The 25,772-nt window shown below is 39.0% G+C and overlaps 1 protein-coding gene across 3 annotated transcripts in view; it reads left to right on the plus strand.

Moving 5' to 3' along the window:
- Kynu (kynureninase) overlaps nucleotides 1-24,900 on the plus strand; it is a 139,115-nt gene extending 114,215 nt beyond the window's left edge. Inside the window, exons 11-15 of one of the 3 annotated variants that reach the window (XM_076569376.1) lie at nucleotides 12,692-12,744; nucleotides 14,465-14,550; nucleotides 20,017-20,086; nucleotides 21,573-21,803; nucleotides 23,548-24,900. In XM_076569376.1, the coding sequence (XP_076425491.1) occupies nucleotides 12,692-12,744; nucleotides 14,465-14,550; nucleotides 20,017-20,086; nucleotides 21,573-21,778 (415 nt within the window). In that variant the 3' untranslated portion in view covers nucleotides 21,779-21,803; nucleotides 23,548-24,900. Of the gene's footprint in view, nucleotides 1-10,928; nucleotides 12,649-12,691; nucleotides 12,745-14,464; nucleotides 14,551-20,016; nucleotides 20,087-21,572; nucleotides 21,804-23,547 lie in introns of those variants that run through there. The other 2 variants (XM_006974295.4, XM_076569377.1) reach the window with 2 other exon arrangements.
- The last annotated feature ends 872 nt before the right edge of the window (nucleotides 24,901-25,772 follow it).

Genomic DNA, 25,772 nt, shown 5'->3' on the forward strand with positions numbered 1-25,772 from the left:
TTGCTGTGTTATTGGGATTCATTCAGAAAGTTCTTGTCTGTAACTGAATCCTGGCAAGTTTTCTCTACCTTTCCTCTAGTGATGCAATGTTTGGGGTTTAAAATTAAAGCCTTTGGCCCACTTTAAATTGAGTTTTGTGCAGCCTGAGATTCATATGTGTAATTTCATTCTTCTGCAGGTGGATATCCAGTTTTGCTGATGCCTTTTATTGAATAAGTTGTCTTTTTTTCCAGTATGTTTTTTTTTATGTCCTTGTCAAACGTTAGGTGTCCATAGATGTGTTGGTTTATTTTTGGACCATCTATTTTATTTCATTGGTCTACATGTTTATTTTTGTGCCAGTACTATGTTGTTCTTGTCACTATTGTATAATCTGAAGTCAGGTAATGTGGTGCATCTGACTATGTTCTTTCTGCTTAGGATTGCTTTGGCTATCCATGGTCTTTACATTTTCATATGAATATTAGGATGTTTTTCTAATTCTGTGAAAATTTCATTATTTAAAAATTTCAAATTTTAATGAATATGCCATTGAATTTGTAGATTATTTTGCTATTATATCCATTTTATAACAGTAACTATGCCATTGTCTACTGTATTCTTGTTTTATTTTTTTCAATGTCTTCAGGCTTTTCTTATATAGGTCTTTCTTATCTTTGGTTAGCTCTATTCCCAGATGTTTTCAAAGCTGTTGGAAATGAGATACTTTTCCTACCTTCCTTATCAGCAAACTCTTGATTAACATATCTAGAAGCTATAGATCTTATATTCTCATTTTATATCTTGCACCTTTCGAACATGTTTATGAGATCTAAAAGTTTCCCTATGAGTTCATGGGTCTTTTAAGTGTAGAATCACATTATCAGCAAGTACAGATAGTTTAACAATTTCCTTTCCAACCATTGTGTATTTCGTATATTTTTCGTTCTTTGCTCTGCCTAAGACTCCGAGAAGTATGATGAATAAGTGTGGAGAGAATGGACATCCTCTATGCCTCCCAGATGCTCTTGGATTTTCCCAGCTTAGTATAACATTATTTGTAGGTTTGTTGTCTACGGCCTTTCTTATGTTGAGGTTTTATTCCTAGTCTAGTCTAGAGTAAGTTTTACCCTAAAGAAATATTGAGAGAATGGAAAGATGTCTCCATGCTTAACAGTGCTTACTGCACTTGCAGAGGACCTGGGTTTGAGTCCCAGAACTCAAATAGCAGCTCACAACTACCTATAACTACAGTTCCAGGGAATCCAATGCCTTCTTTGAACCTCCAGGAGATGACCAGACATGCACATGATGCACTTGTGTTCATAAGTGCAGGCAAGCACTTGTGACAAAATAAAGTAAAAATGAATAATACTTCATTTCCTCAAATGTCTTTTCTGAATCTACTGACACGATTATTTGATTTCTATCTATCAGTCTATTAATAAAGTGTATTACATTTCCTGATTTGATTATGTTGAACTAACATGTGATATTATTAATGTGATCTTGAATAAAATGTGCAAGTCTTTTTGTGAAGAATGTTTACATCTATTTTAATCAAGGATATTCTTTTGTAATTTCCTTTTTTGGTTATGTCTACATCAAATTTTGGTATCAAAGTAATACTGACTTTGTAGAATGGGTTTGGCACTGGTCTCTCTCTATTTTGTGGAACACTTTGACAAGTATTAGTATTAGATATATCATATAGGTAGGTAGAATTCATCAGCAAATACATCCCCTCCTATGCTTTTTTTTTGTGAATTGATGTTTAACCATTGCTTCAATTTCATTGTTAGTTATTGGAATGTTTAAGCAACTTAAACATACCCATACATTTATATTCTTCTGGATTCTATATCCTTCTGACTTTAATTTTAGTGGTCATATACTGTTTACTGCTCTAGAGGCAGTGGGACTTGGGAAAATGGAGCAGATAAATGAGGTGGACTGGTCTCATGCAATAGCCAACTTTATTCAAAGCATTGGATAATTTATACTCTGAGGGTAAAGAAGCGTCACATGACTAAAGTGTACAATCACAAGGGCAAGCCACAGGTGGTGGGCAGGCCACATGCAGCAAAAACATGTTTTTCCATAAAGGCATATAAATAAATAAAAATTACCCAGTTGTAATGAATAATCTGAAGTAAACTCACTCCTATCCACTATATCTGGGAGGATAACTAAATCATAATCCAAAAACCACTTTGTGTTTTTGAAGAAATTGAGGTCATGAGACTCTTGTCTTGGTTTCTTAGCATTTTCTCACAATCACTCAGAAATCTCACACAGCTCCCTCCATTCTTGGATCATGTCTGACAATATACATTTTGATTTTTTTTTTCATTTCTTCTAGATTTTCTAATTCATAAGATATAATGTCTCCCCTCTCATCAGTTATTTTATTAACTTGGAGTTCTCTATTTGTGTTAGTTTGGCTAGGAGTTTGCTAATCTTGTAAGTTTCTTCAAAGAAACAGCTATTCAGTTGATAATTCTGCTTATTGTTCTTTTAGTCTTGATTCCATTAGTTTCTGTCCTGGTCTTTATTATTATTGCTTGCCATCAGTTGCATTTGGGGTTAATTTTGTCTTGTTTTCCTATAGTTTTGAGATGTATCTCTAGGTTATTTACTTGCTGTCTCTCTGATACTTTTTTGTGAGCACTTTCAGCTCAGCTATAGCTTTTCATCTTAGGCCAGGGTTCAATGTATCCCAAAGGTTCTGGTGTGAAGCACAATAATTTTCTTTTGATTATTGTTTAGAAGCAGCACTGAGTTTAACTATAAAGAAGAGAACATTTCCCCTTTGGTATAGTCTTTTGTTCATATTTCTGTTATGAACATGTCATTGTGTATACTCAAGACAAGTTACCATTTCCTCCTGTGATACTAGGCTGAACAGTACGTCTTTGATGTCCCTGTTAAACATAAACAGAAACCATCGTAACTCATACTCTTGAATTTTTAATATTATTGCACACACAGAGATGACAAGTACTCAGTTCTTCAGCGAATACACAAAATGAAAGAAAGCTTGCTAAGTAAGAAAAGATTGAAATATTACCCCCAATTTTTATTTTGACCCCACTAAAAATGAAATGAAGAAACATGTTACTGTATTTTTTCACCACTATGTCTCAGAGTCAAACTTTTCAAGAAAACGCCAAGAGGTAAATTTGATATCTTTGAGTGCATAAGGCTCATATACTATCATGATATGTGCTACAAAAGAAATAATTCTACCTAATAAATCAATGTTTTCTACATTTTTCAAGCTGTAAAAAATGAAAATAATTCCAAGTTCATGCTTTTGCCAAAAACGTTACCTAGTTCCTTCATTCTGCAATAAATTTTATCTCTTGTACATTTTCCTTAACATTTCTCAAACACTATCATTTAAGCTATTAATCTAATAACAATTCTAGAATAAATTTTATCAAAACAACGTTCTATTGAAATATTTTATAAAGTGTTTGCTGTGGGACTGAGGTGAACATGGGCATCATGTAGATTAAATACCAAAGTCTTGGCTCTCTTATAAATGTTTACAGAGGTAATGATTCTTTCAATTAGAATGAGACATACACTTTTTCTTTCTTTTTTGTTTTTGTTTTTCCTTTTGGGTGGGCATGGATTTTATAAATCATTACCACAAATGTCTCTGATTATGCTACACCTTTTTAATTAACTTTGTTATGTCTGTCTTTCAGTCAGCTCTTAACTGTTTTCAAACTAAATAACCATGAATTCATTAGAATTGACTTGATCATCTTATATAAATAAGTGCATTATATTTCTTCTTCCACTTTACCCCCTTGATGTCATCCAGCTAGTTACATGAAATGTCTATAATTCCCACATTATACTTAAGAAAGTTCTGATTTTTATTTTAAATATGTGAAAAAGAATAAATATTTGAAGGCTAGTGAGATGACTCAGTGGATGAAGATGCTTACTACCCTGTCTAATGAGTAGAGTTCAATCCCTGGGACTCATATGGTAGAAGAGAAAAGAAAATTGAACCCTTCAAGTTTTCTTCTGAACTCTACAAGACACTGTGGAACACAAGTCCATACCCTTCCACACAAAAAATAAGTAAATAAATAAATGCAATAATAAACCTTTTGACAAGTATACCTTCCTTTGGACTCCAGTTTAAATGTTAAAATTTTAAAAGTATTGAGTAAATTTCTATGAATGCCCCTTCACCACATGCCAATTGCATTTCAAATGGTGGACAAGGCTGTGAATTTTACTCAACGAGTGTTCTACTTGGGAAAGTCACTTTACTGAAATGATGTGCCTCTCTCATGCTTCTCTGCCTCTCTCTCCTAGTCTTTCCTTCCTTTTCTGCTAAAATGGACCCATATTGTTGCTTACCTTCCCCAGGAGAGCACCTTTCCCACCCCAAGGTGACTCAGTTTTCCTGCTTGTGCTTCCTGTATTGATCATTTATGACACATCACACCACACACATACCCTGACCTACAACATAGTCAAGTCCCTGAGCTCACAACTTTATATTCTAGCTGGAGAGAAAACAAAAGCAAATGAACAAGCAATTATTAAACATGATCAATATATACTGTGGGTACTCCTCATCTTTCTTGATTTTGTATAACTTGTATTCATTCCCTATTAGCACATCCAGTTCTTTGCCTCACTTTTAACTTAATAACTGCATACTAGTTTCTATAATTTACAAAACCAAATTCCCAATTAAAGAAGTATTCCTTTACATCTTGAACAGTTACTGAGAAGATGTTGTGTCTATACTTACATGTAATTTGCTTCACACTATATTTTTCCAGAAAAATAATTGTTAGATGTGTATTTGCCAAGTCAATAGTATAAGCATTCATAACTTTTGTAGTCATTATTCCTCTGCTTTCCTCTGGTGCACATCTCATAATACTCCTACAATAACATGTGAGGATTATCATTTTTGTCACATTTATACCAATAGAGGGCAAAAACAGACTTTTAATTTTTTCAATATGATGGATGAATTATGCTATCTTTTTATAACTATAATTAATAATGGTATTTTGATGCTTAAAACAACTTTTGAATCAACACTGACATTTTTATGCACTTTGGCCTTTCTGGTTTATTTCTCTCTGCTCTCCTCTTTTCTTTCTTAGACTTTTTTTTTCTCTCTTTCTCCTCACTCTTCTCTAAGACAGGATCTTCACCTCTAGCATGGGTGGCCTGAAACTGTGTGTTGCTGAGGCTGCCTCTGACTTTAGGTCTACTGTCTCTACTTCCCAGGGCCAGGGCTCCTGCTATGGAATGCCTATCACCCTTTGTCCAGTCTCACTGAGTTAGTTTGCACTCTGACTTTCTAGAAAGCTTAAATTAACCTTAACTGATACATAAAAAGCACAACAATTGTAAATATTAAAACTACGAAGTGATTTGATGCATGTGCACATTTTAAAATGCTCAGGTTAGCTGTGTTTGTCTCACACACTTACCATTTTTTGTGGCAAAGCCACTTATACCCCTTTCCTAGCTTGCTGAGAAATACTATGCTCAATTGCAGTGTGTAATCAACCTATGGTGCGGTGTCGTGCCAAAATTTCTTTGTCCTGCCTGATTTTAACTTATTACCAATAGACCAACTTCCTCCACCTCTTCGTTCATTCTTTGCAAACTCTGCTAATCACCACTCCCCTCTAAATGTATTTGAAATCAGATCATTTACATTTCACATGTTAGTGGCATCATGTTTTTCTTTCTGTGCATATTTTCTTTCATTTAATAATGTCCCCCATTCCTATCATGTCATAAATTGCAGGATTTCCTTCTTCCCTTATGGTTGAATACTGCATCTACATACATATTAAGAGGGCTAAGTGGTTAAGAGCACTTGCTACTCTTCCACAGGACCTAGGTTTGGTTCCCAGCACCCACAAGGTGGCTAACAGCCATCTGAAACCCCAGCTGCAGGGAACTGCGTGCCATCTTCTGGTCTCTGCAGGCACTAGATGTATGTGTTGCAGACATATGTGCAGACAGAATGCCTACGTAGATTAAAAAGAGTAAATTTTTAGGTTGGCTAATCCTTTGTGATATAAATTGAAAATGATTGTTTGAATTGTTACTTAAACAATCTTTCCTAGTTGGTTGTTCTGCAGAAACAGTCTCAAGATTCTTTTTAGTTTTATTACACAATGAATTATGTATTTATTCACTTGTTGACATGGTGTATGCTGTTTTGAATGGGAACTTTCACAGATAGTAAAATCTTCCGCGAATATTCCCTGTCATCATGTTTTTCACAAAGAGATTTCTTAGTGTGTTTGTTTTCCATGCGACATTTGAGTCAGCTTCACTTTTCATAAATAAAAGCATGCTTGCTTGAATTTTTATGTGACTCGTGTTAAATTTGTACATCAACTCAAGGGTAATTGGTTTCCTTTTGATATTGATTACTAATTATATCCTTTCCAAGTGGTTTAGAAATGTAGGCCTTACATGTTTCTTGGCAATATATCTGTGTATTAATGCAAGTATATTTAAAATTTTATTTTTGTAATAATTACATAAAAAACTATTATATTAAATAATCAACTTGTTCTTTTTTTTTTGTCTTTCCTCTCCCCCCCCTTTTATTTTATTTTACAATACCATTCAGTTCTACATATCAGCCATGGATTCCCTTGTTCCCCCCGCCCCTGCCCCCCTCCCCTGCCCCCCAGCCCACCCCCCATTCCCACCTTCTCCAGGGCAAAGCCCCCCCGCCAAGGACTGAGAGAAACCTGGTAGACTCAGTCCAGGCAGGTCCAGTCCCCTCCTTCCAGACTGAGCCAAGCATCCCTGCATAAGCCCCAGGTTTCAAACAGCCAACTCATGCAATGAGCACAGGACCTGGTACCACTGCCTAGTTGCCTCCCAAACAGATCAAGCCAATCAACTGTCTCACCTATTCAGAGGGCCTGATCCAGTTGGGGGCCCCTCAGCCTTTGGTTCATAGCTCATGTGTTTCCATTCGTTTGGCTATTTGTCCCTGTGCTTTATTCAACCTTGGTTTCAACAATTTTTGCTCATATAAACCCTCCTCTTTATCTCTAATTAGACTCCCGGAGCTCCACCTGGGGCCTAGCTGTGGATCTCTACATCCAGATCCCTCAGTCCTTGGATGGGGTTTCTGGCACAACTATTAGGGTGTTTGGCCATCCCATCACCAGAGTAGGTCAGTTCTGGCTGTCTCTCGACCATTGCCAGCAGTCTATTGTGGGGGTATCTTTGTGGATTTCTGTGGGCCTCTCTAGCACTTTGTTTCTTCCTTTTCTCATGTGGTCTTCATTTACCATGGTCTCCTATTCCTTATTCTCCCTCTCTGTTCTTGATCCAGCTGGGATCTCCCGCTCCCACAGGCTCTCTTTCCCTCAACCCTCGCCTTTCATTACTCCCACTCATGTCCAGGTTGTTCATGTAGATCTCAGCCATTTCTCCATCACTGGGTGATCCTAGTGTCTTTCTTGGGGTCCTGTTTTCCAGGTAGCCTCCCTGGTGATGTTAGTAGCAGTCCAGTCATCCTTGTTCCACCTCTAGTATCCTCCTGTGAGTGAGTACATATCATATTTGTCTTTCTGAGTCTGGGTTACCTCACTCAGGATGATTTTTTCTAGATCCATCCATTTGCCTGCAGACCTCATAATGTCATTGTTTTTCTCTGCTGAGTAGTATTCCATTGTGTATATGTGCCACAATTTATTTATCCATTCTTCAGTTAAAGGGCATGTAGGTTGTTTCTACTTGTTCAAGTACAAAATAACATAACTTGAAAGTAGTGATAATTTATTTTACCTCCTTCCCCTAATTTTTTTCATCCATAAACTCTTTTAATTTATGCTGGAAGTTTTGGTGTTTCTCTGCAAAGTTCAAATTAATTGTGACTGTGTATTATTACATTTAAGATTAGTTTGATTTTATATTTATCATTCTTTCTGTGTGTGTGTGCTGAAATGTGGTGATATTTTATTATTTTTTAATTTTATAATTAATTTAATTTTAGATATCAGCCACAGATTCCCCTGTCCTCCCTCCTCCCGCACCCCCCCTTGCCCTCCCCCTAATCCACTCCCCATTCCCATCTCCTCCAAGGCAAGGACTCCCCTTGGGATACAGCTCAGCCTGGTAGATTCAGTGGAGGCAGGTCCAGTCCCCTCCTCCCTTCACCCAGGCTCAGCAAAGCGTTCCAGCATATTTTATATTTGTCATTCTAATTTAGGTTTATAGTGATATTACATTGCTCTTACAAAATAGTAATTTTTCAAATGCTTTCTCTCTAATTGAATACTTTTTGATGGATGGGAATAAATAATTTTGAGATTTATCTACTCCAAAACAGTAGTGAGATAGGTTTTCTTTAATGACTTTACATTTTTATAATGTTTTCTAGTTCTATAAAAATCTTTTGGTTTAGACTTTTCCCTTTCTTGAATTAAGTTAAATAAATAACCTTCTTTTAGAAAAGTGCTCATTTTATTGATGTTTTAAAACAATTTAGGTAATCTCTGTTTCGTGATAAACTACATTTTCCTTATTTGTGACTAACCGTGCACATAACATTTTCTTTTGCTTTATTGCACCGTCTTCCATTTTCCTACGGAAATAGAATTTCCTGACCACTGCTGACTTCAAGATGCTCCCTGGACCCACTGGCATTTATGACTATGATAGCTGTGTCTGGGCTTCATTTAATGTTGTTTAACATGGTGTCTTCTGTTGTTAAGAGCTTCTAAAACAGCATTTCAACACACCTTGCTTTTCTATTTACTGTTTTTAAGCAAAATCTTCTGATTCTTAGTATTTTATTTAAATTTTTCTTTAAAAAAATTCTGTTGTTCCCTTCCATTGAATAATGGTGGGTTTGGCATGTTTCTTCTTCCTTCTGCCTAGCCACCATCACCCTTTGCTCTGACTTCCTTTCCTCTCTGAACTCCTTATAAGCTAGAGTTCTAATATGCAGGTTGGTCACTGTGGTCTGGATCGCTCAGTTGCCATTGCATTGTTTCAATATAAAAATTCAAATCAGTCTTTATTCAATAAAGTTCTGTTGAAATAAGCCAGGTGGTGGTCATGCATGCCTTTAATCCCAGCACTCAGGAGGCAGAGGCATGTGGACTTCTGTGAGTTCAAGACCAGTCTGGTCTACAGATCAAGCTCCAGGACAGCCAGGGCTACACAGAGATCCCTGTCAATTTCCTTCTTGGGGGCCAATAATTACCACTTTTTCTATAAGTAAGTTGCATTAGATCTTTCTTCCTTTGCATCTTTGTCCTGCTGCTCACTTCTGTTCTTTTCTCTTTTCCCCTGCCCTCCTCACATTCCTTCCAAACCCTTCATTACTTCTTTCACATGTCCTCTTTTCTTTCAAATTCAACTCTACAAGCTCATTTTCATCTGTCACATTTCTAAGATATATGTTGTGTGTGAAACTTTTCCTAAGAAGTCATCACACACACACACACACACACACACACACACACACACACACACTTGCATGGGCGTGCACATCTATTCACCCCAGAAAGGGAACACACAATAGATCAGAGTAACGTTTGAACCAAAGTCAACTTTGTAAAACAGTGAGTTTTCATTGGAGTTACTAACAAGAGTATGGGTAAAGGGTTTCTTTCAGGAGCAGGGGTGACTCAAAACAGTACTGTCACCAAGATGGCCACCCCAGTACCTGTGGTGACTGATGAATGCTACAAGCTAGGAGCTCTTTGCACAACTTGCAAATAGCTACAGAAGTCCCAGAATCTCCTCTGGGCTGTGATGCTGGTCACTTTCCTCGAGGGCACTATTTGTTGCTTCTAGACCCTGCTATATTCCCTACACTTGCCCTTGGAATTTTCACATCACACTAAATATCATTTACAACGCTTTTTCACATTTATTGATTCAATTGCTGTCTGTTTTCCATTACCTTTTTGGTAGTCAGTTCTGCAGCTCCTGCAGGTTGTGATTTCCATCTGTGCATGGTGTTGCTACTGGTCTTGCGTTTCAAGTAGATGTTTCATGTTGCTGCTGCTATCTTCCATGCATTTTGTCAAGTCCTCATTCAGAAAGGCGTGAATGCTTGTAATCCACATCACTAAACAAAGAAGAAAGATTGTCTCTCTTTGAATGCTTGGCAAAAATAGGCACCTCAAGTTTTGTAGCATGCTGTCAATTGAGTGCCTTAAACATGGTTTAATTCTTCTGTTATTTGAAATTGTTTCTTTATTTGTGAGATTGAGATGTGTTATTTGTTTTGATGAATGGGGGCACATTTGCATTTCCTCTTTGGTCAAATTTGTGCCTTGTTTAGAAAAACATAGCTCTTGGAATATTTTGTTATTCTCTCTCTCTGAAAAACAAAAAATAAAAAACAATACTCTTTATGAAATCACTCAAAAATAGCAAGAGCATTTCCCTATCTGTCATTTTCTCTGTAAGTTGGTCTACCTTTTTTTTTTCCTTTTATTTTATTTTACAATACCATTCAGTGCTACATATCAGCCACGGATTCCCATGTTCTCCCCTCTCCTGCCTCCTTCCCCTGCTCCCCATCCCACCCCCCATTCCCACTTCTTCCAGGGCAAAGCCTTCCCTGAGGATTGAGATCAACCTGGTAGACTCAGTCCAGGCAGGTCCAGTCCCCTCCTCCCAGGCTGAGCCAAGCGTCCCTGCGAAAGTCCCATGTTTCAAACAGCCAACTCATGCAATGAACCCAGGACCAGTCCCGCTGCCTAGATGCCTCCCAAACAGATCAAGCCAATCAACTGTCTCACCTATTCAGATGGCCTGATCCAGTTGGGGGCCCCTCAGCCTTTGGTTTATGGTTCATGTGTTTCCATTCGTTTGGCTATTTGTCCCTGTGCTTTATCCAACCTCGGTTTCAACAATTTTTGCTCATATAAACCCTCCTCTTTCTCGCTAATTAGACTCCCGGAGCTCCACCTGGGGTCTAGCCGTGGATCACAGGATTTCAAGTGTTTACGTGTCCGTATGTTTTACTTCATATTTTCTTCTTTCATTTATACTTAAAAATTATTTTTAAAATACTGAAAATAGGGTTAGACGTGGCTCAAGGATTAAGAGCACTTGCTGTTCTTCCAGAAGACCTGGATTCAGGTCCCAGCAACTACATGGAACTGCTCACAACTGTCTGTAACTCCAGTCCCAGCAGATTCAGTGTCTGTCTTCTGACCACCATGGATACCCACATGCATGGTGTACATACAAACAAGTATGCACACGTGCAGAGACAAAAATAAAACATAAAAAAAATTAAAATAATGAAAATATACAAATGTATTTTCTTTACTCTGGGGTGTTTTAAATCACAATAATCATGTAGCACATGACATAAGGCTGGCTTTTATGTATACTATCCAGTTCCTTTTGTCTGAAGATGTTTCTTTTGCTAGAACTTTACTTACTCATTTAATGTGTATTTTATATTTTTTCAAGCTTGTTGAATATTATTTACAAAATTAGACAGTGAACTCCTTTAAATATTTCTATGTTTCAAAGTCTTTTATTTTCATGCATTTATTATGTATAAATTGATAAGCATTTCTCCAAGTTCCAAAAGTGAGTGTCATAGTCTTTATTCCAATGGCATTGCAATGACAATACCGTGCTAGTCAGCTTATGTGACAAACACCTGGGAGGAAGAATTCAGCTGAAGAATAATTAGTCTGCATCTCAGTGGCAGGTTCTAGTTCATGGTCAGGGGGCTCCATTGTCCTTGGGCCCATGGTGAGGCAGAGTCTCATAGATGAAGGTCATAGAAGAGAAGGGTGTTTCACCTCCTGGAACCCAGGAGGCATGGAGAAGAGTAACTGGAAAGGGCCAAAGCTACACACAGTGCCCACAGTGCCCCTTCCTCCGGTGAGGTTCCACCTTCCACAGTTGTACTGAGTATTCAAAGTCTGAGGCCACCAATGGAGTGAGCAGACCACTGATTAGAGCAGAGCTTTCATGATCAATTTCTATGTCTGATGAACCTCTGTGGTATACCACGGGGTGTGCTTGCTCATCTCCTCCTGATCATTGCATCTAATTAAATTGACAGGATATTATGAAAAACGTTGTTCACAGAGAACTCATGATTGGGAGCATTGTTCTTTTCTCAAAGTTTGTTTGTCTGTCTGTTTACTCTAAATTGTTTCATCCTGTTTTCCATCTAACAGAGGCATACATGATTTTTTCCTATATAATCTATATTTTCTATCTGGCTCATTCAAATACATTCAGTGTAAACTAAGTTCAAACTGAAGGAAGACATTTCTTTAGGAAATTATTCAAACACCCTCAGCACTCTATCAGGTTTTGCTAGGCCAACTCTCTAGGATTCTACTGTAAAATATCATGGACTAGTAGGTAACTTTAGCATTTAAGCTTTAGTTTGTCATTTAAAAACAAAACCCCCATGAATGTTCTTCTAAATCATTTAAGAGATTAAAAAAACATTGTATAAGAAAATATTATATAACTGTATTTTACTCTACTAAAACGAAATAAATAATGTGAGATTAATAAATTCTCATTTTTGATAGTATCTTATTCTATTGTACAACATTTATATATTTAAGTATTTGGTAACTTGCACCACAATTTATTTTAATATACTGGTCACAAAATCCCTAAACAACTGCAGTAGTGTTGTAGACCAAATGCCTATTGTTATCTTATATTTTAGGTTAGTGGGATGGTTTGGCCATGAACTCAGTACAAGATTTAAGATGGATAACAGTAAGTATATTCAACTTTATCATATGCAATTTTGTTTTGATTTTATTCTAATTTTCAACTGACTTTGTATTCCATGTAATAGACATGCCCCATGGAGAATGCACTTTAAAAATGTCACTGTGGTTTCCAAAATAAGAAATGACATTTCAGTATGTAAGGCTAAGTGTTTATAGATGTAGCATGATTTTGTATTTTATCCCTTTGAAGAGAGATTAAAGGGAGTGAAATCTAGCCTGTGGCTCATGTGGCTTGGTCAGATTCCCGAGTAGGAATGGCCAAAACCCAGGCAGGAAAGATGGGGCCATTTGGTGATTGAGGCCAGAGCCAGGGAAACATGAATGTCAATCCCAATTTGCTGCTTAGTAGTTTTGTGATAATGCCAGTCATTGTTTGTTCTGTTCCACATATTTAATGTGAATAATGTGGACTTCAGTGTTTGCTTTAAGAGTAAGTTAAACTCAAAATCACAAACCCAATGGCATGCTACAGCCCTTTTAACAAATGTTCACATTTATTCTTGGTCCAAATATTCCCTTGCTATGGCATTTGCCACATACCAAAGAGTAGGAATCCCTATAAGCAGCACGCACAAGGGTCATATCTTCCCTCATCCTTTTTCCCAGGACTGTGCTCTAGCCTTCTACAACACTGGAAGCATCCATTTTCCAATTAAGCATAAATTCAGAGGTTTTTTTTTTTTTTATATGTCCAGATCTTAGGAACTCTTTATATGTCTTTCAATTGGCAATAGCCAGGTCACAGAGTCCTGAAAGACAAGCCTAGTTAGATCAGAAGCCACACTGCTAACCTGTTAGCTTCATGCCAGTCACTTCAACTGAAGTGAGGGTTCTCCCCAGTGGAGAGATTTGATTAGGTCAAGAACAGAACTGGCTCTCTTGCTGTGAGACGGAAGCTCTTTTGCTCGGCTCAGTATTGTAATGCTAAAGCAGCCATAGAGGCTCATAAAAGCCACCGAGATGGTTGTCCAATAAGCCTTCACTTAAAATGATTTAAAACCATGTAATGGATTGGACTTTGCCTGCTGGTTTTATTTCAGCTAGCCCAAGGCTTGATGGATTTCCAAAGAAATTTAACATTTTATTCTTAATTTCAAGTGAATTTCTGGCCACACCGATGTTTTTAGGTTTAATTTGCATCAGTTCAATGTATTTAATTGAGTTAGGGGGTACAACTTTATTTTCTAGCTCACCACACATAGGCAGATTTTTTTTTTTTTAAATCTCCCCTCCTTTTCCTAAGAAATCCATGTGACCTAATAAAACTCCCAGAGCTAAAACCACCTTCATGGGTCATTTCATTCATCTCTCTGCCTTCAGGTGACTCAGGATCACATGCCTTCACATCTTGATGTTCTCTCTCATGACATGACATTCGTAATATTTTTAAAGCAGAGAGTAAAAAGGAAACACTGTCTTGGAACCAGGAAGAAAGAGGGTAGGGTTTGGATGATTTTTATCCTCCTGAGAGGGTGCTAGTGTCAAATCAGCTGACAGGGCTGAGCCCAAGTCATAGGAATCGCCATGAAGTGAAAATACATCAGAATCTTCCCTCCATTGAGTTTCTTTTACGTGGTTCAGGAATACCATGGAGGGGGGGCGGGGATGGTTTTAAGTCTTACTCTTTCAATATTGACTTCTTTATTGTTATAAGCCCTTCTTTAAAGTATGTTGTAAATAATGATGTTATACTAATTTTTCAGAACTGCAGTTAATCCCTGGGGCCAGTGGATTCCGAATTTCCAACCCTCCCATTTTGTTGGTCTGTCCCTTGCATGCTAGTTTAGAGGTAAGAAACCTGGGCTTCTGCCTTCCCACATCCTTCCTGCATACCTCACCTGGTTGTCACAGGTCCTAAAGAGTTTCTGCTAATCAAAAAGTTCCTGCTGTTTCTCCAAGAAACGATGGAGAAAAGGCAGCATTTCCTACTGGGACAGTGACTAGGACTATGACCTTGAACTTGTTTAATTTGTTAATTGTGCCTGACATGTCTTTTGCTGTTCTCCTGAGATGTATGTGGACTTGACAGAGTCAATGTTCACCTTTCCACAAACCAAATGAGCATGGAACATTGAATTCTAATTTAATTCACTCAAGTAGCTAGTATTTACTGAGGAATTGGCAGGCGTTGTTGTGACATCTAGGTATCCTGATACTTCTAGTTCAACAAGCCGAGGAACCACTAAAGTGCCCTGTAAAAAAGTAACAGGAGGCTAACTTCATAAGGTAACTGAAGAATTAGGGAAACCATACATAGGGTAAGGTGGCCTCACTAAACCGGGTAGATATTTTTCTTATTGAGATGTCTATGGCGTTGTATCAATGTATAATTTCTAGTATAATCAGTATTTCTTTTAAATGGATTCATACATTTGTCTGAATTGATTTTACACAATATTAATATTTATAAAATCATTTAGGTTTATTGATATGTATGTATACAAAAAGTAGATACAGAAAAATGAACATATCTAGAAACCCAAACTGCCAGTGATATTCTAAATTCATTCAAGTAAATATATTACATATAATTATTACTTATCAAGTAATTGAAGTTATATGATTTGGGGCTAGAGAAGTGGCTCATGGGTAGAATACTGGCTGTATTTCCACAGGACTTGGGTTTGATTTCAGGCACTCACATGACAACTCACAACTCTCTGCAACTCCAGTCCCAGGGAATCCAATGCCCTCGTCTAACCTCTGTGGGCGCCATACACCCAGGTGGCACATGCAGACAGACAAAACACCCACACATAAAAAAATAATAATAATACATTTCCAAAGTTATACACTTAATATTGGTACATATATCGGTTGAATACATTTGACTGAAATGTATTAAAAAATCATACCTCTTTAAACAAATGTTTAAACAGATACCTCCTAGCCAAATAAAGATTTGTATTTGTTTTTTAATGCCTTCTAAACCCATCTAATTCATGATATTTTAGGAAATCTGTTGTGCAGGATTTGAGCTTGAAAGGGGTTTTAAAGAAACGATATCTTTTCTAAACCAAAACTATAGCAGTTTCCCATTATGGCCACTGGATGGCAGTATCAAATTCCTGTTTTTGTACATCTTCACCACCTAATAGTGATAACTGTCTTTCTCGTTTCATCCTAGTTTAGGAAGCACCTACTCAGTTCGACCACTAGATGGAGCATGTGCTGTTTTCCTTTTGGGACTGTTAGGTTTTGATAGAAAATAGACCAAGTGACAAGATTGTTTTTCAGCCAGTGTAACACTTTTTAAAGTCTTTTGGAGGGCAAGTCGGTTTAGTACTTTGTGTAATGATATTTAGTAGTTGTCTAATATGATTTAATAACTAGTATCCATAAGGAGAAACCTTGTGTTTAGCAATTTGAAAACAGCAGTGTGATCTCGGTTCGCAAGGTTTTGACAGAAGGGCTAAGTATGGAAGCAACCAAGACATACCCTCAGGAGCTAGAGAGTCCTAGCATTTACATAAATCTAGCATTTATATAAGTCCTAGCATTATCTATAAATCAGAAATGCTTCTGATTTCTCTGATCCATATATTCCAAAGTTCCAAAATTCCAAAATTGTCCTTTTTTTTTTTTTTTTTTGACAAGGTAACCTCCAACTCAGCTCTCTCCACCTTTGGAGTGGGGTGATTCTAGCCCCTGGGGCCACACCCAGCCCCACTCATTTTAGCAAACTATCTGCACACAAGGGAGGCAGACTGTCCTTTATCCTACCACTGGTCTACCATGCTGGATTAGAGCCACCTACACCAACTTTCCATTCTCAGACACGAGGACTGACTGATCTTTCCCTTTAAAACCTAGACTTAAGCCTACCAAAGAACCTTAGCAGCTGCCTGCAGCCGGACACACAGGTCTCGGCAGCTTCTGGACCCCAACTGCAGCCAGTCACTACCAAGGCTATGTTCTGGCCAAATGACCCTTTTCCCCTTTTTAGTTTTAATTTTTAGACATTTTAATTAAAATATAATTTTGCCACTTTCTTCCTTCCTCTCCCTCTGGCCCCTCCTCCAATTCATCCTATGCCCCTCCCAAACTTACAGCCTCTTCTTTGGTTATTATTGTTGAATATACTACTCAAGCTTTGTTTGAGCTAAAGTGGGTTTGAAGTTTTTTCCTCCACATTTTAAATGGCAAAGGTTTAAAATCACAAAATAACACACAATTTCCATTCCCATTCTCTGATATACTAATCCCCCTGAATTTCTGAGCCACCACGTCAGTAAGCATGGGCAAGTTAACCTCCTTGGTTTTACTTGTTTATAAGTTTTGTTTGATTCTGGAGGAGATCCAGCCATGCCGTGGAGACAAGAAAGGAGAAGTGTCCTGGGGAAGGAAACAATGTAAGGAGGGGGTTCAACGTGAGAAAGGCTGATCAGTGAGAGAAGAGTGGAGATAGGGAAGGCAGGCTGGGACAGAAAAAGGACAAAAGAGACGAGAAGAGAGCGAGAGTGGGAGGGCATGCACCTTACTAAAATATGACCGATATTTAAATCAAAGAAACAAATGCTTTAACTAGTTTCTCTTCTCTACCTTCCTTACAAAACTATTCTATATACTTGAAAGACAACTGGAGGATTCTACACTTAAAGATCAACTGGACAGGGACAGAGAGGTGTCTCAGCGTGTAAGGCGCTTGCTGCGCAAACCAGGGGACCTGTGTAGATAAAGGTGGAAGGAGAGAACAGAAGGGGCAATGTTGTTCTCGGACCTCCACATGTGCACCACAGCGTGCACACACCCACCCAATGCTTCCATACATCTTCAAAATATGTATTACTTATGACTTTGACTGCAACTACATTTGCTCAGCTGATACTGTGAGAGTATTTCCTATCATCAGTTTCAAACTGCCACTCCTGTCCACTGCTGGGTGGTGGTCATTCACGCAACCATTTAAAATAGACTGTGTCAGAGCAGGAAGAGAAGGAGACTGGGAAGAAGCCCACACTCCATTCCACACCAGACACTCTGGATGACCTCAAACAAGCACAGCTGCTCCAGAATATATTGGCTCTATTTTTGTAATGAAGATGTTTGGGGCAGAGAATTTCAGAAGTTTCAACGGTCTTCTGACCGCTAAGTTGCAATTTTTATTTATTTTATACTTAATGTTCATATTTTTATATATCAGTAAGTGTACAAGTTCTACATCTGCTCAATATATAAATTTATTGTTATGGTATAAGCTACAATAACTATTCAAAAACACAAGCTAAGTATTCAGGTTGACTGCAGGGTGATGAAGCCCAAGACAACAGCAAGGACAAACGCGAGGTGCTTCTTCACAAGGCTTCGGGATCCAAGTTTGAAAATTTAATAGATGCCAGGTAGGCTTGGTGGCTCACTCTTTATGTCCTAGCACTCAGGAGGCATAGGCAGAGACAGGGGAATATCTGTGAGCTCCGGGCCCACCAGGGCTGCATAGGAAGACCCTGCCTCAAAAAAAAAAGAAAGAAAGAAAGAAAGAAAGAAATGAATAAAGAAGGAAGAAATAAGAGAAGGAAAGAAGAGAAAGAAAGAGAAGGGCATGCAGGAAAAAAGAGAAATAAGAGGAAAAGAAAAAAAGAATTTAAGAGAAAAAAAAATCCAAACAATGGAATACTCCGCATTCTACATGGTTTCACTCCTTGAAGGGTCTAACCTTCTACCTTGAGAGTCTAGCCTTCTTCCTTGAGGGTCTAACCTTCTACTTTGAAGATCAAACCCCACCCTAGCTTGAAGGTGTAACCTGCCAAGAATTCTTTTAAAAGCTATAGGATTTTAAAATTGTATTTTTCTTTCTTTTTTGTTCTTTGTTTGTTTTGAGACAGGGTTTCTCTGTATAGCCTTGGCTGTCCTAGAACTAACTATGTACATCAGGCTGGCCTTGAACTTACAGAAATCTTCCTGCTTCTACCTCCCAAGTGCTGGGATTAAAGGCGTGCACCACCACCGTCAGGTAAAATTGTGTTTTTCAACTTCCTCTTAAAAATAATTTTGTTTTTGATTCTTGAAGGAAGTAAAAAAAAAAAAGCATCAAGGAAAGCAGGCACATGTTATATTTCCCTTCTAACTCCAATTAACTTGTCTTCCGGTTTTTTGTTTTTGTTTTTGTTTTGTTACGTTTTTCCATGCTGAGGATGAAGCCCCTTGGACTTCATTATTATTCCAGCAGTGAGCCCATCCGCAGCTCTCTTAAATGTAGGACTTCAGAACCTACTTCTCAGCTCTGTGAGGACACTATAGGAAGGCTCAGGCCATGTTGTGGTTGGAATGCGGTCCCCACAGATTCGGGTATTTGAGTGTCTGGTCCCTGGCTCATGAAACCATCTTAGAAGGAGGTGAAGTTCTGCTGGAGGAAGCGGGACATAAGGGCGGGCCTTGGATTTTTATAGTGTGTCCCAACTTCCGGTCTGCCCTGTTCCTGAAGGTGGACACAGTGTGACTAGAACCCTTTGTAAATTGTTTGCAAGCATAAACCCTCCCTTGTTCACATTGCTTATTGTCAGGTCACAGGTAACAGGAACTGTGACTAGAAAGACCACAGCCACCCTTGTTGTGGCTGTAAAGTGGGAAAATAATTTTATATTTATTTTTCTGTGGAAGAGTAAACCATTTTGTAATATAGAAGATAAAACAGGTTGACATTGAGCACAAAGACGTTTCAGTTATAAAAGAAATCAGTAAAAGCAAATGCCTCATCTTTTTTAAGAACACAAGAAATGCTAGTTAATAGTCTCCAAGAGCTTCTTTTACCTGTTGATATAAATGAATTATTAAAAGTGGACAACTTGCTCTTCCTATGCATGGGGTCTTCATTCATGGAGTCATATCCAGGGGAAAACATTCACACAGACCTATGTTTTCATTGTCATTATACCCAGATGATACAGTGTTCACAAGTAGCTACACAGCAGTTGTGCTGTGTTAGCAGGATCTTTAGTTATTATAGTGTGTGAGAGGATGTGTGACCGTCACATGAAAGTCCAATGCTATTATATTTATGGAATTTGGTTGTCGAGGGTTTGGATACTTGTAAGAGTTCTAGAAGCCAATGCAAAGGAGCAACTATATTTTACACATTACCCTATGTGCATATTCAGGGGCCAGTAACTGAACCAGAAAGTTTTATAGAATAGTTTACTAAACAAAATATTTTTTAGAATATTATATTTTCCAGAGAGAAACTTGAGCTAATATATCTCATAGTCTTGTTTCCAACCCTTATGAGCCATGCCTTGCCAATCTGCTCCTACCCTTCAAGGAGTATTCTGACCTAAAACCTGACTGGCTTCCCAGAAGCTCCAGCCCGCCAACATCTTGTTTTGCACAAGGTAATGAAACTTCGAGTATCTTGGACCTAATGTCCTGAAGCTAGTGATGCTGACATCTGATCTCTACAAAGATACCAGCACCTTCCTACACCTGCCTTTGCCCACAGCTGCTTTGGTGTGCAGCTGTCTCTGCCTGGAACAGGTGCATTCACTCATCTCAAACAGTATTTCCCTTCAGCAGTTTCCCAGCCTTACGCACAGACAGAAGATCTAGAGTAGCCGTCAGCCTCTGCCTGCGGCTGGATCTTCGCTGACTCACAATCCTAGCCAATCCATACCTCATACACTGTAGATCCAGAGAAATCTTTGCACACTGTTTCAAGTCTGATTATCATGCCTTCTCGCACATGCTGTTTATGTCTTGGTAAAACACAGATACCACTAAATGGCACCACCCATATTTGCTCTTGATATTTTGGCTCATGTTATAGCAAAGGACATTAAATGGCATGCCATATACATCATGCTGTTAACATTCCTCCCCCCCCCCCTTTCTTACATGGAGGATACATTTTTAAACAAGACAGAAAAGTATGTCTGTTATGGCCCATTAACATCACTACACCAATTACTGTAGACCCTTGTCACCCATTGTGATAGGCCCGTCAGACGGCAAATGACCGTATTTTACACAAGTGCTAGAGTCTTGCAAGGAAAGGAGCGGTGGAAGGTGGTGGTGACTAAATTCGTCAGCAACAATAAGTATTTATGCCACATTATTAGCTTCCCTGAGAAAATCAGCTTCATAATTTAACTTTTAACAATATAATGGTGGTGAATCACACCTTTAATCCGAGCACTCAGGAGGCAGAGGCAGCTGGATCTCTGAATTCAAGGACAGCCTGGTCTACACAGCAAGTTCCAGGATAGCCAGAGCTAGACAGAAAAACCCTGTCTCAGAAAACAAACGAACAACAACAAAACAGTACTGACTTGGGAAAATGTAGAGATCACCAAAACATTGCGGACAATACCAGCAACCTCATTTGCAAATGTGTTTGTCTTGGTTTGAGTGGTCTGTAGACCAAACTACAGACAACAGTTGAATGGTCCAAAGCAAAAATATTCTTCACTTGCAAACATTGTTTAAATGGCATTTTGCATATATTTTCTGTCATGGAAACTTTACCTTCATTGTTTAAAGATTAAAGCATCAAATGAAGGCATGTTTCCATAGAGAAAAGATGTTCTAAAATGTGGTTTTTTTTTTTTTTTTTTTTGGTTTTTTGAGACAGGGTTTCTCTGTGTAGCTTTGCGCCTTTCCTGGAACTCACTTAGTAGTCCAGGCTGGCCTCGAACTCACAGAGATCCGCCTGGCTCTGCCTCCCGAGTGCTGGGATTAAAGGCATGCGCCACCACCGCCCGGCCCTAAAATGTGTTTTTTAATAGATCAAAAGTCGGAATTTCCTTTTTTATGTGTGATTTACATTTAACTTTTGCTTCTCTTTGAACCAGAAGCCACTGCTAATCTGACTGTCATTCTCAGCTCTTTCAGAAAGCAACTATGACAGCGCTGAGGAGAAAATCCATTCTGCTGACAGGCTACCTGGAATACATGCTCAAACAATACCACAGCAAAGAGAACACAGAAAACCAGGGGCCCATTGTGAACATCATCACCCCGTCCAGAGCAGAGGACCGAGGCTGCCAGTTGACATTGACCTTTTCCATTTCCAGGAAAGGCGTTTTTGAGGAACTGGAAAAAAGAGGAGTCGTTGTGAGTATACGATCAGTTTATGTCTTGGACTGAACCACAGTTTCTCTTTGGGCTCCAAGTTGGGATGAGTCTTAGGTTCCTCTGTTCACCCTTTATTTCATATCATTCCCATTAGCCAGTCAGGATAAGTCAAACACCAACTCGGCACTCAGCACTCCGCTGATGGATAGCCAGAAGGGCCCTCTGTTGTTTCTGATCAAATGGAATACACGACAAATCCTGCTTTTGAAAAATAGTCTTACATTATTTCCTCAGTTTTTCTTAAAGATGTATTTATTTATTATGTATACAATGTTCTGTCTGCATATATGCATATACCCCAGAAGACAGAACCAGATCTCATCATAGATGGTTGTGAGCCACTATGTGGTTGCTGGGAATTGAACTCAGGACCTCTGGAAGAGCAGACAGTACTCTTAACCTCTGAGCCATCTCTCCAGCCCATTTCCTCAGTTTTTTGACAGCTAAGCAGAGATACATCAGACTCAGTGAAGACAAAATTTTCACCAGTTTGGCTTGTAAAATGTATATATATATATATATATATATATATATATATATATATATATTAGGGTTAAAGATAACCCTTTTATATTTTATTGAACGAAATAAAACTAATCACCCTCATTTGGTTGATTAAACTAAATTAATCTCATTTTGGCATTTCAATCAAAAACAATGTGGTGACATTTCTAAGGAATGGGAACGAGACAAAGAATATTGACTGTTGCTTAAACCCTGTGTTTAGGTGGCCTTCTTAGCCTTTTGAGAAGAACTGACACATATTACTGAGGTAGTTGCAAGGAAAAAGTTTATGAGTTGGGCTGCCTTCCACTCATTAGTACTCACAGCTTTAGAAAGGTTACCCTGCCTTGGAGCTCATGTTATAGTAACAGTATTGCAAACCAAGCTGAGGCCCTCCCAAGCTCTGTGCTCTCAGGAAATCCATGCTCCTTTGGCTTGAGATTTCCCATATTAATTTTGAGTTTAATAACACTACAAAGAGTCATTATAAAAATTAAACTAGCCGGGCGGTGGTGGTGCACGCCTTTAATCCCAGCACTCGGGAGGCAGAGGCAGGCGGATCTCTGTGAGTTCGAGGCCAGCCTGGGCTACCAAGTGAGCTCCAGGAAAGGCGCAAAGCTACACAGAGAAACCCTGTCTCGAAAAACCAAAAAAAAAAAAAAAAAAAAAAAAATTAAACAGGATAGCATACCCAGACTATATTAACTGATGTCTATAATTGACATTCTTTAAAGTTGGCCGTGGTGATGACTAGGCCAGGTAAAATTATTTGTTCCTACTTCCAAACCCATCAGTAGTCCCAGGGACATATGGACAAGTCCTGTCTCCATGGTCAGGGACTAGAGAATTAAATAAAGGGTGGTTTCTAAAGCTCCTAAAATTTCACCGAAGCACTTGTACATTTACATTGGTCCCAGGGATCCATCTGATCCAGAGCTTACCCTCTAGAAAGCTGGTTATAGGATCCACTTTGAGAGATAACTCTCAGTGACTTCAGAAACATAATTTGGACATTCACATGAAAACCCACTGTTGGTGTCATTATTAAGAGCAAAGTTTAGACTAACAGAGACATAGAGTTTTACTTACAGTGACAGAAAAAAAAAATGCTCTTATATTGTGTTATAGGGAAGTCATGGTCTATGAAATCTTATCATGTAAGTAGAATTTCTGTGTGTGGATATTGCTTAGATGATGGCTTTATGTTTTTTCTCTCCAGTGTGACAAGCGAGAACCAGATGGTATCCGTGTGGCCCCTGTTCCTCTCTATAATTCTTTCCATGATGTTTATAAGTTCGTCAGACTGCTCACTGCCATACTTGACTCTTCAGAAACTAGCCGTGTTTTCTAGAATCACTCAAGCAAATCTAATTTTACTACTATTGAATTCCAGTCATTAAAAAATATCTAGAACTTGATTGCCTAGAATTGGTAATAATTATATAAACTTAGATAAAACTTGATATCTGTTTTAATGACAGTGTTGTTGGGGAATGTACTGTCTCTGGGACTGGGGAGTCAGACATGACATGACATGACTCCAGCCTGTAGGTCACTGTCTTGGTCAGCTGTATATTCCATGGTCACTGAAAGATTTTCTGTTTAATTTGTGATTGAACTGACAGCTTTATAATGTATGAGGACTTCTTGCATCATCATTGAAAGTGTTGCTTTAATTTTAATGTAAAAAAGTTTTTCTTTTAAAACTTGTAATTGAATCATCTAAAATATGTATGATTGTGTGATGTTCCACCCAATTCCAGGAAAAGAAAACCCATTTTCTATGCTGTTACAATCGTGTGCGTGTGCGTGTGCATGTGCGTGTGTGTGTGTGTGTGTGTGTGTGTGTGTGTGTGTGTGTGTACTCATGTAAATTCACATACATAAGGGATGATGGTGAGAGTGCTTAGGCTACATGCTCATGTGAAGCCAGAGCTCAACACTGGGTATCTTCCTCAATCACTGTCCACTTAATTTTTAAAATTTTTATTCACTTATTTTTATGCATATGAGTGTTTTGCTTGCAAGTATGTCTGTTCATCATGTACATGCTGTGTCTACAGCAGCTAAAATAGGGTATCAGATCACCTGGGACTAGAGTTACAGCCATTTGTAAGCCACTGTGTGGGTGCTGAGAATCGAACCCAGGTCATCTGGAAGATCAGCCAGTGCTCTGGTCCTCTGAAGTATCTCCGCAGCCCTTCTGCCTCGTGTTTTGATATGGGCTTCCTCACCAAACCTGGAGCTCACTCCTTTATGTAGCTGACCAGTGAGTCTTCAGGGTTTCTCTGTCTCTGTCCCCTCTCATTAGTGCTGGGATATAGATGTATGCTGCTACACATAGATTTTACATAGGTTCTGGAATCTGAACACTGGTCCTAATGTTTGTACATCAAGCACTTCAACCACCAAGCATTCCCCAGACATTCACATTGTTATTTTATATTTGTTCTTTGTGTCTTTCACATCATGCATCTCTATCTCTTTCATTTCCCTATCCCTTTGTATCCACCCTCTGTCCTTGTAGCATCCCCTCCAAAATAAAATAAAATAAAATTTAAAAGAAAAAAAAGTCAGCCTCATCATGGAAGCTGTAAACTTACACACTGAGTCATGCAGTAAACCCTTTTATCCATATGTCTTTACTTGCAAATGTTCATTGCAAAGAGTTGTTGGTCTGGTTCGAGGCCTCTGGTTTCTGCTACACTATCAATGCTGGGCCCTCACTGGGACTCCTATTGGTTGTCCTGTTGTTGCCTTGTGGCATGGAGGTCCTGCAGCTTTGAGTCAACAGGACCAGTCCCTTCACATGCTCCAGCAGGTAACAGATGGGATGGATATTGGAGTGAGCCAACTCATAACCCTTGTTCAGGGTTGTTGCAAAGTTGATAGGCCTGCCAGGTCTCCCTTGTCCTCACCACCAGGTTGAGCTCTCCTGCATTGCCCTGGCTAGTTTACCCCTTACAGCAGCGAGCAAGGGGTGGGGCCAGTTTCCTGCCTTCATGTCCCCAGGGTCACTTTCCCCACACCTACACCTCCAGGGACAGGTCTACTATGTTGCCCAGGTGATTAATGGGGACTTCTCTCCCATGCTCACAACCTCCGGGCTGGCCAAGCCACATCCCTGCCAATGGGATTGACTCTATTGTGCGGCTCAGGCGAGTCAGCGGCTGGTATGGGGGAGGGTCAGCTCCCTCACCCACCTCAGGTGGCAGGGATAAAGGAGAAATGGCATCTTTCTCTCACCCTCACCAACACATGGCAGACAAGGGGGAGGGGTGGCTGGCTATCCCACTCTCACACCCTCAGAGCTATCCCACCTACACCTCTGCTACCAGAGTCAGCTCTACTAGGCTGCCCAGGCTAGGAACAGGGCCCACTTCTCTGAACACTGAAGCTGGTAAAAGGAAAGGTCAGCTCTTTTGTCTGTAACAGGTGGTGAGG

This window comes from Peromyscus maniculatus, chromosome 4, assembly GCF_049852395.1.
Source record: "Peromyscus maniculatus bairdii isolate BWxNUB_F1_BW_parent chromosome 4, HU_Pman_BW_mat_3.1, whole genome shotgun sequence".
Classification (NCBI taxonomy): domain Eukaryota; kingdom Metazoa; phylum Chordata; class Mammalia; order Rodentia; family Cricetidae; genus Peromyscus; species Peromyscus maniculatus.